Source organism: Salminus brasiliensis, chromosome 13 (assembly GCF_030463535.1).
Source record: "Salminus brasiliensis chromosome 13, fSalBra1.hap2, whole genome shotgun sequence".
Taxonomy (NCBI): Eukaryota; Metazoa; Chordata; class Actinopteri; order Characiformes; family Bryconidae; genus Salminus; species Salminus brasiliensis.
The window spans coordinates 6,562,512-6,579,351 of record NC_132890.1 but is presented as its reverse complement, the minus strand read 5'-3'; the positions used below and the strand labels follow the sequence as shown (position 1 = coordinate 6,579,351).

Here is a 16,840-nt window from a genome sequence, read left to right as displayed (position 1 = left end):
CAGACCACTTTAAGACAACGTTGCTTTCAAAGGCTGGATATTTTATTAAGACAAACTCTCATCTACCCACTTTTTTGGCCTACAGCATGTATACACCCCCCCCCCCCATTTAACTCTGTAATTATGCAAATATGGACAATCCATGGCTCTCCATCCACCACCAAGTTTTGCTGCAGCAAGCCTGCAATGCTGACATGGAACCACAAAATAGCAACTCTTAGAAATCTGAGCCCTTGAGGCACTCCAACTTTCCGAGGGTGGCAATTACGAGCTGGAAGGCCATTCAAATGACTTTTCCCACTTGAAGATTGATCAGAAGCTTTACAGCTCCCTCTTTGTCATAAACACAGCATTAGCATAACAATGGAATAACAAATAGCAGTGGCATAACTACCAGCTGCATCATAGGCCATCACACTGTGGCTTATGGCACTTAGGAGACTGTGACAACTGACCAGTTAAAGCCATGGTTTTGAAAGTGAAAATGAAGAACCTCTAGGGGATATGAGATATTTTAAGGAGAAATATATGAGAAAAAACATGACGCTTTGAGGATTTGAGGCACTTTTACATGCTGTGTGAACGTAGCCTATTAGTATAGCAGCTGACTCTGTGCAGTCCATCCGTGCATGTTCCACTGGCAGCAACACAGCCCTACGTTTCATCCACACCATGGCAAAGTGGCTACACCTCCCAAGAAAATATCTGAATCTAGAAAATAGTCTATAATCATGCTTCTTAGATCTGCACTGAAATCATCAGTGTTGGTCAAATCAATACACGCTGTCAAACATGTAGTCGCTGTAGTCAATCATGATCACTAACAGGAAGCTATAAGACCTTGGCCTTGACAAGTTAAAAGATGTTTTGATGCCCCACTGAATAGAGGGGCTGCATTGGCGTCAGATTCTGGCTGGAACACGCCCCCTTCAGTCAGACTGAGTGGCAAAACGTTCGGCAACATGGCTGCATTTATAAGGGAAACAGGCAAAGCAGGAATGAAACCAGCGAATATCTGCTCAGGGTAAAGGCTGCTGGACTCGACAGCAAGCCACCCAAATTAACAAAGAACCAACGGACAGTGACGTGTAGCCAGGACCGTCCTGCTAACTGAGGCTCAAATCACACAGGTTTAGAGAATAAAGCCTCATATCTGAGAGCACAGGGTTGAGTGAACGGTCTTAGGAGTGTTTTTTACTGTTTTCGGACACATTTAGGAGACTGACTCATCCAGTTTTGCTTGCTTTCCCCTTTAATGAAACTTATCATTTACATTTACATTTATGGCATTTAGCAGACGCTCTTATCCAGAGCGACTTACATGGTTACTCATATTACAGAGGTGGGCCAATGTAGTGTTAGGAGTCTTGCCCAAGGACTCTTATTGGTGTAGCGCAGCATAGTCACCCAGACCGGGAATCGAACCCCAGTCTCCCACATGGTGTGGTAGCTTAGTGGCAAGTAGTGGTGTTATCTGTTGCGCCACACCAAAATCATATCCCTTCTGTTCTAGGCTTTTAATCAGGACTTTTCTCAAGAACAAATTTAGGAAAACTAGTACAAAGGTATTGGTGAATAAGGCTCAGTATTATCATGACATTCAAGTCTATGTTGAGTGTATATATATATATATATATATATATATATACGTTCAACCACATCTGTAGACAATACAGTTTAAATGTCTATACTGAGGTCCTAGCATTTATTTACAGTTTAGGCAGTACAACAGCATATGCACTAGAAACTGGCTTAGACTTCCAGGTCCACACACCCTAAAGAAAACAGAAAAGCACAGAAGCTGACAGGTGGAAAGAGCTCCCTCCAGGCCAGTGCCCAGCACTTGCAGCCATCATATATGAGCTGTAAGCAAGTCCAGGCATACTGTACCATCCTGCCTTTCCTACCGTGACTGTGCCCCTGAGCAAGATGTTTTTATGAGGGCTCCTTTGTGCTTCAAGCTTGTGTGCAAGTGACTCTCCATCTAACAGTGCCCCTGAGACGCAGGTATCCAGAATGAATTCCTCATCTCAAGGAATTTCTGCATTTCTGCATCGTGTTATATTCCTGGAACGTCTCTGAAGTCCTTGCATACTGCAGTTCTGTTCAGCTACTCTGGCGATTCCACACCCTCTTTTGCATGTAAGAAATAATGGGATTTTATGAGTTGCCGTGATTTCCTAGATGAGATTACCGTGTGGACTGATAAGAGAAAACCCAAGGAGGTAATTGAGGCCTTCTTTTGTGCTTCACGGCTAATGTCAGCTTTCATCATGAGTACAAAGAGATAGACTGATATACTGTACTGTATCTCCAGTGCCATCATTAGGTTGTGTAATGAACAGGGCGCTGCTGAATCACACTCTCAATGAGATTCAGCAGCTAGTCTACTGCTGCTGCGGACATGAGGATATAGGGGGAATCACATCCTTAGGATGGTAGTTATGCGTCTCCGTGGAAGGAGACAGCTGAAGAAATAGACGTAGACAGGAGAGTTTGGTGGGTATGTGGTAATTGTTCAGCAGGGACTGAACAGAGCCCAGTCGAGCAGGGTGGGTTTAGTCATACGCTCGCTGCACACTCAGCTCAGGCCACTGGGCATAGCCTGCTACTACCCTGCTGCTGAATTATACAGGATTATAATGGGTGGGTGGAGGTAAGGACTGGTACACGCTAGTCTGAAAATAAACTCTGCTCCAGTGCCTTACTTCAGCTTTGCAGCACAGTCTGCTCGTCCAGTTCATCTGAATATCACCCACGGCTTAACCAATCTGTAGCTGGTGGATTTGTAGATTGTTTGACTGTCTCCTATTACTTAAGTGAACCGGCTAGATGGAAGGGATATGGTCGCTGTCACCCAAAATTCTTGCATCTTCATTTTTGCAGTTTTTCTGGAGGCTATTCTCCACATTGTGTCCAAATGTCAGGATGAATGAACCAATAGAAATGCTCCAAATTGAGCCGGAATAAAACCTTTTTACATTGACTTCTATTGCAAATCCTGCAAAGTTGCTATCTTGGAAGACCCTTCCCTAAAAAAAGATTTACCAAAGGTGATAGCCTCTAACTTTGTGGGATGTTCTAGAGCTGCTGGACAGAAGATGTACAGAGAATGGACCTCTGGAACAACGGTGTCCCACAGGTCATTGACCCAGAGGGGAACGAAGAGCACCCGGTGCACCACTGTGGAGCAGTTCTTTACCTAGTACAGTCCATAACTCTACATCTTGATAGTGTCATCTATAGTATATCATACCAAAATACTACCTATATGATCCATACATATATCATGTAAATGTGTCACAAAAAACTTGTAACTCCAAAATGGCATTTATTTTTTACTTTCAATGGAAGTCAATAAAAAAAACCTGTTAAACCATTAAGTTTTTTCCATTTTCTACCAATTATCCCACCATATTTGTAACCCTAGCATCCCTAGCCTGGCCAGCCGACACGTTCAGAGGAAAGCACTGGGTCCTCAGCTCCACCACACCAGCTAACAGATGCCTACATGCTGGCCAACACTGCGTAAGAGCAATGAGGGGGAGGAGGTGCGGACAGCTGTGCTCTCTCTGACTCCGGACGCTGATGGCAAAGCAGCATGATGTCTAATTCGAACTTGGGACTCCTGGGCCATAGGGGCAGCGCAATAGGGGGGACTGCTCAGCCACTTGCAGACCCTCATTTTGGAGCATTTCTACTGGTTAAGTGAATAACATGGAATACGGAGATGGAGCCACTGACATTATGTATACACAGGTGTCCAACATATGCTACCTACACATATATAAATGCTACATATGTACATATGTGCTGAAATATGCCCCGCCCAGTTCATTAGCATATCTCAGATCTCCACCTGGGTTCTTTCAACTCGTGATGTTCTTCCTAAATGAGGAGTGTGAGAGTCTGAAGTCACGGTACTGTGAGCAGCAGTTAGCTGGAGTCTACTGAGAGACACACGACACACACACACACACACACACACAAGCGCACGCGCGCACACGCACACACCGGCTCCGTTTACAGGAATCCAACTCATTCGTCCTCCAGCACGAGCTGTGAAAGGTGCAAGAGGCACCGGCAGGCGTTGCTCGAACGACTCGACACTCTCTCTCTCTCACACACACACACACACACACACACACACTGAGAGGACGCAGACAAGACGCAGTTCAGCCCGTCCAGAACTGAGAGCTGCTGCGAGAAGAAAGGGGAAGGAGCTAGGAGGAGGTCTGACCAGAAGACTGGGGCTTTTGGGAAGGCGACTGTCCCCTTGAGGGACACTTTGCCTCCAGTGGAGGTTTTACGCGTGAGGGGTTCCTCAGCAGGTCTCCGGAACATCCAGCGTGGATGGCTGCCACTTTCCATAACGTCCAGAAAGCCTGAGAGGAGGGAGAGGATGGAGGGTGTGCTGCTGCTTCCCCCAGCTTTAAGGAGCAATAGGAGAACCGTGAAGTCTCTGAGGAGCCATCAGTGCAGACAACTTTTCTACCATGGGTTCAGGAGAGCGGGCAGCCTGCTTTAGGGGATGCTCCTCGCTCTGGGGCTCTAGTATCCCTTTCTGAGCACTTTTTTTTTGTGGATTTTGGACAATCTGTTGTTCAGTCTTCATCCCAGACCACCGCGCTTTCCCCCCCCCCCGCTGGAGCTGAGCTCACCCCACCGGCTCTTATGGGAATGAAACACTCCTCCCGCTGCCTGCTCCTCAGGAGGAAGATGGCGGATCCGGAGAGCGCAGAGGTGAGTTCTCCTCGACCCACACTCTCTCACCCTGAGACCTGACATGCTCGCCGTGCTATTGCTGAAGTTGATGAGGGGATGATAAGTTCTTCCTTGCGCTGCGAGCTGAACCTGAGCTGAAGCTAATGGGGCTTCAGAGCAGAGTCCCGAGGAGGACCTGGAGGACCACCTGCTCTGTCTGCACTTTGGGTGTTTTCCTGCTTCCAGCACACCTGATCCAGCTGATCAGCGAACTGGCCAGGCTGTAGTAGAGGTGTGTGTGTGTGTGTGTGTGTGTGTGTGGTATAGTAAAGCCTTGACCAGAGTGTATTCTGGATTTCAGTATTGTGTGTGTGTGTGTGTGTGGTTTAGTAAAGCTTTGAGTAGAGTGTGTTCTGGGTTTCAGTATTGTGTGTGTGTGTGTGTGTGTGTGTGTGTGTGTGTGTGTGTGTGTGTGTTTGTGTGTGTGTGGTTTAGTAAAGCTTTAAGTAGAGTGTGCTGTGGGTTTCAGCATTGTGTGTGTGTGTGTGTGTGTGTGTGTGTGTGTGTGTGTGTGTTTGTGTGTGTGTGTGTGTGTGGTAAAGCACAGCCCTGAACAGAGTATGTGGAAATGTTGTATCCTGAGGTGCTCATGTTTTAGATTCCAGTAGGGGACGTAAGTGTGTGTGTGTGTGTGGTATGGTAAAGCCTTGATCAGAGTGTGTTCTAGGTTTCAGGAATGTGTGTGTTTGTGTGTGGTTTAGTAAAGCCCTGAGTAGAGTGTGTTTTGGGGTTCAGCAATGTGTGTGTGTGTGTGTGTGTGTGTGTGTGTGTGGTATAGTAAAGCCCTGAGTAGAGTGTGTTTTGGGTTTCAGTGTTGAGTGTGTGTGTGTGTGTGTGTGGTATAGTATAGCCCTGAGTAGAGTGTGTTTTGGGGTTCAGCAATGTGTGTGTGTGTATCTGTGTGTGTGTGGTTTAGCAAAGCCCTGATCATAGTGTGTTCTGGGTTTCAGTATTGTGTGTGTGTGTGTGTGTGTGTGTGTGTGTCTGTGTACATGAGCTTTAGTAAAGCTCTGAGCCGAAGCGCTGGCCGTGGTGCTGGACATGCCTGAGCTCCATCCCTGAGTAACACACAGACTTTAAGCTGAAGACGTTTCCCCAACACTAAGCTGAACACAGACGCTTCTGCTGCTTCAGGTGTGTTTACTGGAGCAGTCCCAGTTTATACCTCTCTGATGAGCAGCTTCACTAGATGACCTCTCATTTCTGAAGCCTTCTCCAGCCCTTAATGGATTTACACCTTCAGTTGTAGGCAGAGTGTGAGTTGGTGTTAATTCAGCAGATGAAGTGATGGTACATACTGTCGTTTTCACCCTTCAGATGAACTCAGATGATTCCTTATATAGCAATGAAGTGCACTACAGTTAGGAGGGGAAGTGAAGAGACGCAGTGTGGGGTAGGTTTGGTATCTACAGGTAGAAACGCTGGTATCTCACTCCTGGAATCTCACTTAGTTAGAGTTCTTATAGTGTTTCTTTTCTTCTAAAAGCTTTTGGGAAAGTGTCACGAGGTACAAAGGCATCACCCCTTCCCACCCAGATCTCAGTGCTCTGGTGATATAAAGGACTTTACCTAAATGCACTTCTTTTGAGTGGTCCTCAAAAGGAGCAGGAAGGGCTCAGAAGAAGTTTAAAGCCCAACATGCCAGAGAGTCCCTGACCCCAGCAAATAGAGCCAGAAATAGCAGTGAGATTGAGAGAGGCTGAAGACTGTGCTCTGCTCAGTCCCTCCCTCGCTTAAGACTCGCACTGAACACTTAACCCATGGGGAGAGAGACAGCGAGAGAGACAGCGCGAGAGAGAGAGAGACAGCGAGAGAGAGAGAGAGAGAGAGAGAGAGAGAGAGAGAGGAATGGAGATAAGGTGGAAAGGTTTATGTAACGTCCTGAAAAGTCAAGCACTTTGAGCAGAAATAGCTTATCATGCAATCTACTGAAAGACCTACAGAATACTGTACGGAAAATCGTCGAGGAGAACTCCGATCACGAGGGGTGGAATATGAAGCATTATCAATGGCTAACTCGCCCCTCAGTTTTCAGGATATTTGGACTTGTGTAAAGTTCTTTGATCAGTGATTCTAGCAACCTCATGAGACACCATCACTACCATCTAAGGCGCCATAGCAACTGCCAAGCAAGCACTAGAAATACCTTAGCAACCACCTAAGACATCTACCTAACAACCACCTGGGATACCATAGCAACTGCCAAGCAACCACCTAGAAACAAAATAGCAAACATTTGACAACACCATAGCTAACATGATCATAGCAACCACCTAGCAGCACAATATAAGCCACCAAACTATTTGGCAACGCAGTAGGAATTACCTGCTATACTACAGCAAGCACTTAGCAACACCATAGCAAGCACCTTACAACCACATTGCAAAATTATAGCAAGCACAAAGCAACCACCTAGCAAGCACCTAGTCCGCCATGCTGTTGGGCCCCTGAGCAAGGTTTCTAACCCTGCCCTGGTGGGTTAAAGTCAGATTCTATCTGTGTCCAACAAAATGCCTATGCCAACTAGCAACTACCTAGCAACCTCATTGCGACCACCTGCTATACTATAGCAATCATCTTGCAGTTTTACTTTAGTGGCCATATAGCAACTGCCTAGTAACTTGCCTAGAAATTCTGACTAGAAAGTTATTGTTCTCCAATAACCCAACCCATTCATATTCCTCCATCATATATTCCTCCATCATATCCTGGCACTGGGAGGGTGAAGCCCAACACACATGCACAGCCAGCCAGCACCTCTTTTTCTGAACTGCTGCCAATGCAACATCACCAGGCAACATTTCCTACTACGAATTAGGACGTCGGACCTTGTACCCGTCTCTGATGCTTCGGCCAGCAGACACACTGGAGTGATGTGGGGAGAAAGTGCCATCTACCAACCCTGGATAGAGCAAGGCCAATTATGCTCTCCCGGGCAGGATTTGAACTAGCGTACGTCCTTTGGTCGTAGTGACGGCGCCTTATTCTGCTTCAGTTCTACAGCCCTGATTTGAACACTTTGGAGCAGCAATGGTTCTACACCACACAATAAAACCCCCCTCGAGCTGATGAAGCCCTGAGTACTTCCCTGTAGTACAGGAGGTCACATTAGCTAACACACTTCTTAAAACTGCAACTCAAAGATACCTAGAAAACAATGTTTGTTTGTTTTCCTCCTGAACCTGCATTGTGCAGGTTGAACGGGTGAAGCGTGGCGAGTATGTGGGGTAAAAATAGAATGCAAAATGAGATTTGTTGGTTGGCTGGAGGGGGAAAGGACATTGGCTCTCCACCCCTCCCTCTGTTAGATGCTATCTTGACACCTTGATGTCTCTTGATGCAGCTGCTTTCCAAGCAGCTGACACTCATTATCTTAAATCCTCTGGCTGAGGGGCAGCACACACACATACACACAGACGCAAAACGTACAAATGCACACACATACACATACAGTGGACACATGGCTACACACTCATACAGACCCACACATCCAACCACTCACCCACCTTCACACACTCATAGTGGTGTTGGATAACTTATGAAAGATGCTTATAAGACTGTTCTTTTCATCTTCATCAGATGCCTGGCAGCTCAGAGCAGGCAGATCTGATATATTACACTGAATTCAAGCTGTGAGGGACCCCACGCTTCCTGTGGTATAGACTCTTTAGTCTATAAACAAAGTCTATAGACAACTTTCAAAATGAAGAAAGAAATTTAAAGGGCTACACTATGTGTCCAAATATTTGTGGACACCCCATCTAATGAATGCATTCAGCTTCTTTAAGTTGCTACCATTGCTGGCACAGATGCATACACACACAGAGCTTGTCTTGGTCCTGTAAAGAAGTTCTGCAAACACAACAGGACTCTCTGGAGCAGATAATCTTACCATGAACCTATTGGCACCACCATGCCTAATGCCAGAACTAGAGAGGTAACCACCCCCCCCCCCCCCCCCCCCCAGTATCGAGCATGAGGTTGGGTGGTGATCATCTAACATCCTGACCTCACTAACGATCTTGCCGCTGAATGCGATCAATCCTCACAACAATTTTCTCAAATCTTGTAGAAAGTCTTATATAAAGACAATAACTCAACAAAAGCAGGATAAACTCTTTTTTAACACCCTTGATTTCGGAAGAAACAATAAATGAGCAGGTGTCCCAATACTTTTGACCTTAAAGTGTATCTAATCTAATCCAGCATTTTTACTGGTAACAGCCTAACTCTTCTTTCTACGGGGCCCATATGTGGCCTCACTGTCAGTTCGTATTAGTAATTACAGAATAATTCATAGTAGTTACTAAATATTAAAAAGTCTTTGAGTCTAGGGTTTAAGGGATTAAAACATGCTCACTGTGTGACATGGAACAGCTTCTTTTGAACTCCTGCTGAACATCTACATGTAGAACATGGCTGTTAATGAACGCAGCGCTGGCAGTGGCAGGCCTGTCTGCTGTAATATTGGAGACTTATTAATCAGCTGTATTTTATCAGGGAGAGAGTAGAAAGGCTTTGCTGTCCTCTCCCTCCTCCCTCTGTCTCTCTCTCCCACTCTCTCGCTCTGTAGGTAGTGAATGTGTTAATCTGAGCCAGAAATGCTGACCGTATGTGCTGTCCCTTTCACCGGCTGCTTCCTTTCTAACCCTGGTCCTCATGTAGCCACCTTCTTCCCACCTGTCCTAAGAACACTCTGAACACTCTTACACCTCTTCTACAAGCTTTCACTGGCTTTTGCATAAACATGGCATGATGCTTTCATTTTAAGTGTCAGGACAAATGGGTCATGAATGATCACTTAACTGTGCCTTCAGTACTGCTACAGTCATGTGGAAAAATAGAACATAGAACATAGAAATATAAAAATAGAACAATAATAAGAGATGTCTTAAAAGATCATTTAAAACAAATGCAATTCCATTGTAAGGATAAAGATAGGACACCCCCACCCCCCTACTTAAAATGTCTATATTTTAAATCAAGTGCAGCAACTCAACTGCAGGTGATTAGGACACCTAATCACTGGTCACAGGTTCAGTGATAATGTGGAGGTCTGTGCATGTTCAACACAGCTATGTAGTATAATGCATTAGTGTTAAGATCCAAAGCAGGACAGCATTGTAGCAGGCAGAAGGGTGGTAGAGATCTGGGTCGGGCAGTGCAGGGACAAGAACAGTCAGAGAAGGGCATCTCAAAACATTGAGAAAAAAGGTTGAGTTAACATGGCAGGAGAGCTTGGACCAAAGGGTAGGCAGGCAGCAGCACCCAGCATTGAACAGACAACAGAAGGGCAGCTCAGGAAGAAATTAGAAAAGAAAGAAGGTATTTAGAAATATAAATAGTCTGGTGGAGAGCATGTAAGGGAAGAAGCTTAGAAAGGCCACAGCAATAATAAAAGGCCTGTAATCAGCGTAGCTCAGAACAGTGGTATAGACAACAGTAGTCTGTAATGGAGGATTAACCCAAAATCTTATGAGAAGAGAAACGTTTTCAATCCAGATTTGAAGACTGAGAGAGTGTCTCACACTCCAAAACAGTAACACAAAGTTTGTTTTGGAGTTGGGGAGCTTTGTGAGAGAAAGTCCAGAGCATGTCCAGATCCAAAGAGCTCTCTAAGGCCCTCAGAAAGAAGGTTGTAGATGCAGATGAGACTGGGAAGGGATTGAAAAAGAGTAGTTAGAAATCAGATGTTCCAATGTGCACCCAATCGTTTACAAGTGAAACAACTGGCAACAGGTCACCCTAGCGAGGTCAGCCATGAGCATGTCTGAAGAAGTCTCCAACAATCCTAAAATGTCATCACGGGACCTCTTGCCGCAGTTGATATCAAGTACAGCATCTGTACTTGATTGCCCAAGGTTGATTTTAATGGAAGGTGTGCAAGGAGGAAACTCTTGCTGTCAGAAAAATGCACTCTCACCCTTGCTCTCTCTCTCTCTCTCTCTCTCTCTCTCTCTCTCTTTCTCCCTCTCTTTTTTTTGGCTTTATCAGCAGCAGCCCCTGAGCGCAGCCCCGTCTCAGTCGGCGCAGCCTTCGCCTCTGCCTAAACCAGTGCCCTCGGTCCACCATGCCCCGCGGCCTTCCCACGTCACACACACACCACACACACCCCATGCGGCCACCCTGCCCAGCTGTCCCGGACGCGGCAAGATGGCCAAATTCCTCAACCCTGAGGAGATGACCTCCAGGGACTACTACTTTGACTCCTATGCTCACTTTGGCATCCACGAGGTAAGTTAAGGTTTCACAAGAGGATGTTTTTGCACATCAGACAGGCAAAAGTAAAGGCTGGCACTTTATCATTTGTACTGGCTTGGATTAGGTGTGTGATCTAGGAAAATTAGGGTCAGATTCTTTAAACTTTGAAATGATCCTTCATGGTGAGACGTCCCAATGGAACGAAAAGTGAAGTGAGATCATGACCTGGACCTGAAAATGACCTGGATTTCTGCATTCATTGTTCCCTCATTGATCACAAGGCTTCCAGGCCCTGAAGCAGGAAAGCAGCACTACACCATGTTGCTCCCTCCACCATGCTTCATAGTTAGGAAGAGTAGTGTGCTGTGGAGGCTTTCCAGCTTCATGTCTTTCTATAACATTGAAGCATGGTTCATGCTAACCAGACTTTCTTGAGAAGAACAGATCAGGTCATTAGCCAGGCTTTGTGCACCTTGATTTAATTACCTGAGAACTAGAACTCACACTTCCAATCTCATCTCAAAGAATTTATGACATAGAGGTTCACTTACTTTCTAGCCTGATCTGTGAACGTTTACTCAATGTGCTGAAGAAAAGACACAGACTTTACTGAATATGAACTAAATGCTAATATGCTAAAATTAGCTACTGGAATATCTATAGTACACCTTTCAGGTCATTGATTTTGGGTATAAATGAATTACCCTCACTGTAGCTGTGTGAGGCGTAGCGATCTGGACTGGAAATGAGGTGAACGTAATGCAGGTGGATGCAGAGAGAGGCAGAGAGAGAGAGCGAGGGAGGGGCTGGCAGACTGACAGACAGAGGGGGAGGGGACGAGGTCGTTGGGTTTGAGGATGGGTGTGAGCAGTGGGACTCGGGCGAGATCTGTGTGAGATGAATTTTTGTTCAGTCTCATTTTTAGTATATAGGTCAGACCTTTTTTTCTCTCCCCCTTTATCTCATCTTCTCGACACTCGTGCACGCTTTTTTAACACTGGGAGAAAAAGCAGCAGGAGAGATCTGAAGGGGCGTGCAGTTACAGCAACAGTTTAGCTCATTCTCACAGGTTCTACACCATGTTGAGAGGATGCATTAGAGTCATTTGATATGACTCTAACGCCTATTTTGTGTCCCTGGTCTCTACAGAAATAGATTCACATGAAAAACACATTTAAAAAAATCAGAAGAATTTCAATTAATATCAATTAATTTATATTTCTTATATCTAACAATATGTTATTTGAATAATTACACTATCCTGATCCATCAATTGGCAGTAATAGTTTTTTTTTTTAAATCAATTATTTAGAAGTTTGAGCACCTCAGAAGTGCTTGTTCCTAGTCATGTGTAGAAAGCAGGTGCAATTATTCATGCAGCCCATGAGTTCATTAGCAACATGGTCTACCTTTAAAAGTGGTCATTTCTGTAGAACGGCCAGTTTTATGCTATTAACTGGAACAGGGAGAATGGCATCTGCCATTGCCACTATGGGCCCAGAACCAGAAGAGTTGCACGAGAATCAGGGGTCTGCAGCTAGCTTTAACAAGAAGCTAGTTTGGTATTCTCAGTATGAACATTGTGGCCGAGTCTGCGAAGAGGCTGAAGAAGATGTCGTCTGAGAAAGCAAGGAAGAAAAATAGAGAGAGTGACTGAGCAAGAGACCGGACAAAATTCAATCTCGGCCCGGGTTTTACCCGTTGGCGAGCGCTAAAAGAAATAAGAGGATGCAAGACAGATGCTGAGCTGGCCTTCTTCCTGCTGGACTAGTCAGTAATAACTAATTAGCTGCAGACTTGTGTTGTTGCGCTTGCTTGATGTGTCGCTGTGTTAGCAGAATTTGCTAGTTCGCTAGTTTTTCAATCATAAGATAAGTCAGCCCAGTTTGACAGAGCTTTAGTCGCTTGCTAGATGTCTCTCTCAACATTGCGATCTGCTGTATGTCTCGTTTTCACACGACGTATTCACACAATCTAAAGGGCGGCCAGCCTTTTTCGAATGTTGAGGGTGACAAGTTTTTAATACGCCAGAGATGAGAGAGACGAGATGACTCAAGCTGTCGCTGTCTTTAATTGTTCTGCATTTATCATCCTAGTGTTCGTTCATATTGCTTCTCTAATGCGTCTTTACCCGTGAGGCTGATTGCTATCTCCACTGTGTCACATTGTAGGAGATGCTGAAGGACGAGGTGAGGACGCTGACTTACAGGAACTCCATGTACCATAACAAGCATGTCTTCAAGGACAAAATCGTGCTGGACGTGGGGAGTGGCACTGGCATCCTCTCCATGTTCGCTGCCAAGGCTGGAGCCAAGCACGTGTACGGGGTAAGAGGGCTAGCCCACCTCCCTCTGCCTTGAGCTCAGCTAACCTGCAGGGTCCCGCCATGTTGGAGCTGTGTTCTGTTCCCAAAATAACACTGGGCATGGCTGTTCTGCTCTGGAGAAGGAGTGCTGACAAGTCCAGCGTGGTGTTGGGTTTGTTTGTTTTTTTGGTTTCAGGTTATACCAGTAAGTCACTACATGAACATCTCCTTTTCATGTCCTCCTTGTCCTCCTCCCAGGATTATTGTTCATCAGTTGGACACCCAGTGGTTATTAGTATGTTTTTGGGTCAGATAACCAGGGGTGTATTAGCTCTGTGACCACAGCACGCTGGATGTACTTTGAGGCACTTATAATTGGCTCCTGGGGCAGATCTGAGTGACGTACTGCAGACAGGGTCACAAGGGTCATTTTCAGTTGATGTACGTTATGTGTGTCCTTGAAAGCCGGATTTTACAGGATAGTCTATAAAGGAAACCAGTCTGAAGTGTTACACTGAGTAAATGGTACATTCTGTAGTGTTAATGATATTCTGCAGTGTAAAACCCAGTAACTGCAGTGTATTATTATAGGGCCTATAACATGGCCTACTGCTCACTCCCTGCACAGTACTCACCTCTAGGGCTGGGTATCAAAATTGAATACTTATATGGTACCGACTGAATTTCTAAAGTATTACACAGCTTGTTCCAACACATGCTTGTTTGGCCGTTTAAATTGTGGACTTTAAGGATATTCGTGTCATTTTCACAGCTTGTGCAATGTGATATATTTAGTTTGAATTTAGTGTGTTTGTAGCATTATTAATCAACATGCCCTCATGCCGACATTCCAACAATCCAGATACATTTACATTCAAGGTGTTTAGCAGATGCTTTTATCTAAAGCGACTTACAAAATATGAAAATACCCTTTAGCTAATTTGTATCGAGTCCAAAAGCTACCTCCAAGCTTAGATGCTACTAAATACAGAAGTCAGTATGGAGACCACAATACTCTACACTACGCCCAAGTACTCTTGGAAGAGGAGGGTCTTCAGTCAGCGTTTGAAGACAGTGAGCGAATCTGCCGTTCAGACACCCAGGGGAAGTCCGTTCTACCACTTCAGTGCCAGGACAGAAATAAGCCTGGATGCTTGTCTTCTATGGATCACTAATCACATAAACTGACCAGGTGTAAGCAGGGTCTAAGAAGCCAACGTCAGCTTTGTAGATGCAGTAATGGCCTCCAGTACGGTCAGTGTTGTTCCCATTTAAATTGAACTTTTGCTTCCATTAAAAAGAAAGAGGAACTGCAGTTGGCCTATTTTGGGGTCATTCATGAGATTTAATTGATTTGTAGTAATTCCATACATTTATGGGGGTTTATGGACCCCACTAAATGTGCCTTGGCTTACCATTCATACAGTCCTAGTATACATAGGACAACACACTGAAACAACACCCCCATGTCGGTGTCCCTGCAGTGCTGAGAATGACCCACAACCCAAATAATACTTGCTCTTTGGGGTCCTGTGGGGTTCTGATCAACTGGGAGAAAGGAGGCTAACCAACACAGTATGCAGAGAAATATATGGATACAGTCTGGATATGTAGGACTACACAGTGCTCCTATAGGGGAAGAGGAGCTGATGTAATGGACAGTGAGTATAGAAACAACAAGGAGGTATTAATGAAGTGGCAGGTTGGTGTGTAACTGTGGAAAATATAAGTAAAAACTGTTAAAGCCTAGAATGTCTACTTCTGTGGGTGTTTTTATGTGTGCCATCTAAGTTGGTAAGGGTAAATTAAAGGTGGGCGATATGACCTTGTTTTTTGCATTGTTATAAACTGTGTTTTTGTGATACACTATGTTTTTTATCTTCAGTGCTTAATGAACACTGACTAACTACACTTTTCATTACAAAGAGCCTAATTAGTCCTGTTTAATTAGCTGCAGTAAGACCACTGCACTAAGTAAGAGACTCTGGAGCATCTGGATAGCAGTTTTTAAAATCTGCCGTTACTGTTAGCATTGTAACCCCCAGTGTAGATATGTGTTGCTGACACCCCTCAATTTCATTATGTGTGTATGAGCGGTGTTGGTGTTTCTGTGGGTGGGTGTGTGTGCCAGGCATAAGCTGCAGCAGAGTTGATCTGATTTGCACTCTGCTGCTCTGATGCGGTTCTGCTGGGGTAATCAGCATTCCCTCGAAAGGCCTCGTAAGAGCTAAATGCCAAAGAGCTCAGTGTATGGGGCCACCACCGCCATGCTTCCTCTCACACAAATGCCTGCACTGCACTCCTAAATGCGGCCTGGGCAGCAGGCCCACTCTGATTTATGATACTACCACTGGCCCAAAACAAGTGCAGAACTGAGAATGACTGAAGTTTTACACTGTAAAAATCACTATCGGTCATTACGGCCTGTTCACAGTATTGAACCTTTTAAAACACGTGTTTTCAGTAGTCCAGCAACAGCTTCAGCAGCGCTGTAAACAGTAGGCTGAGAATGTGAATGGTAAAGGTGAGTGGATGAGAGATAGGGGTGTAAGGTATATGTATTAGTACTGGTGCGCACAGTAGTACAGGGACTATATGGTGGTGCAGGTGCAATATATGGACAAAAGTATTGGGACACCTGCTTGTTCATTATTTCTTCTGAAATCAGGAGGATTAAAATGAGTTGTGAGTTAAATGAGCATTTGTTGGAGTAACTATCTCTACTGTCCAGCAAAGAAGGCTTTCTACTAGGTTCTAGAACATTGCTGTGAGCATTGGACTGCATTTAGCAACAAGAGCGTTAACCAAATCCTGACCTTTGTAGACCGTTATACTCCTATTGAGAGTGACTGAAATTTTTATTGCTAAATTGAGTAAAAAGTGCATCACTATGTTACTCAGTTCAGGTTCCAGCGTGTCTCCGATCATGTATACTGATCACAGCCATAATATTAGCACTAGGTGAAGTGTAAAACATTATTTTAATTAATTACTTAAAAATGAATAATTAATTAATTAATTAATTTTATCTACAGTGGCATCTGTCAAGGGAGGGCATATATTAGGCCTCAATTGAACAGTCAGTTCTCAAAGATGATGTGTTAAGCAAGAAGCAGGGAAAAGGGTCAAGCATATTAATCTGAGCCACTTTGACAGGAGCCAAACTGTCATGTTCTAGACAACTGGGTCAGAACTTCTCCAAAACATCAGGCAGGTCTTGTAGGGTTTTTTTTGTATGCTGTGGTCAGAAGTGGTTTAAGAAAAGGCAGCTGGTGAAGTAGCGACAGGGTCATGTGTACCTAAGGCTCACTGATGTGATCCAACTTACAGGACTTAAAGGATCTGCTGCTAACGTCTTGATATGTGACAGATACCACAGGAAGCCTTTGGAGCTATTGTGGAGTCCAGGCCTTGAATGATCAGGTCTGTTTTGCAGGCACAATGGTGACCTTCTCAGTATTAGGTACTAATGTTATGGCTGATTGGTGTATATCAAACATATCTTGTCTTAGGTGCTGGGAAATGTGCTGACTGCTTATAGTGAAGGTGTCCTCCAGTCAAATCTCTCTG

General features: G+C 44.8%; 1 protein-coding gene across 2 annotated transcripts in view; it reads left to right on the top strand.

Moving 5' to 3' along the window:
* Positions 1 to 3,964: 3,964 nt before the first annotated feature.
* Positions 3,965 to 16,840, top strand: part of LOC140575020 (protein arginine N-methyltransferase 8-B) — a 36,854-nt gene continuing 23,978 nt past the window's right edge. The window contains exons 1-3 of one of the 2 annotated variants that reach the window (XM_072695141.1): positions 3,965 to 4,743; positions 10,762 to 10,998; positions 13,137 to 13,292. In XM_072695141.1, coding sequence (XP_072551242.1) covers positions 4,675 to 4,743; positions 10,762 to 10,998; positions 13,137 to 13,292 — 462 coding nt within the window. In that variant the 5' untranslated portion in view covers positions 3,965 to 4,674. Of the gene's footprint in view, positions 4,744 to 10,758; positions 10,999 to 13,136; positions 13,293 to 16,840 lie in introns of both variants that reach the window. The other variant, XM_072695140.1, reaches the window with a different exon arrangement.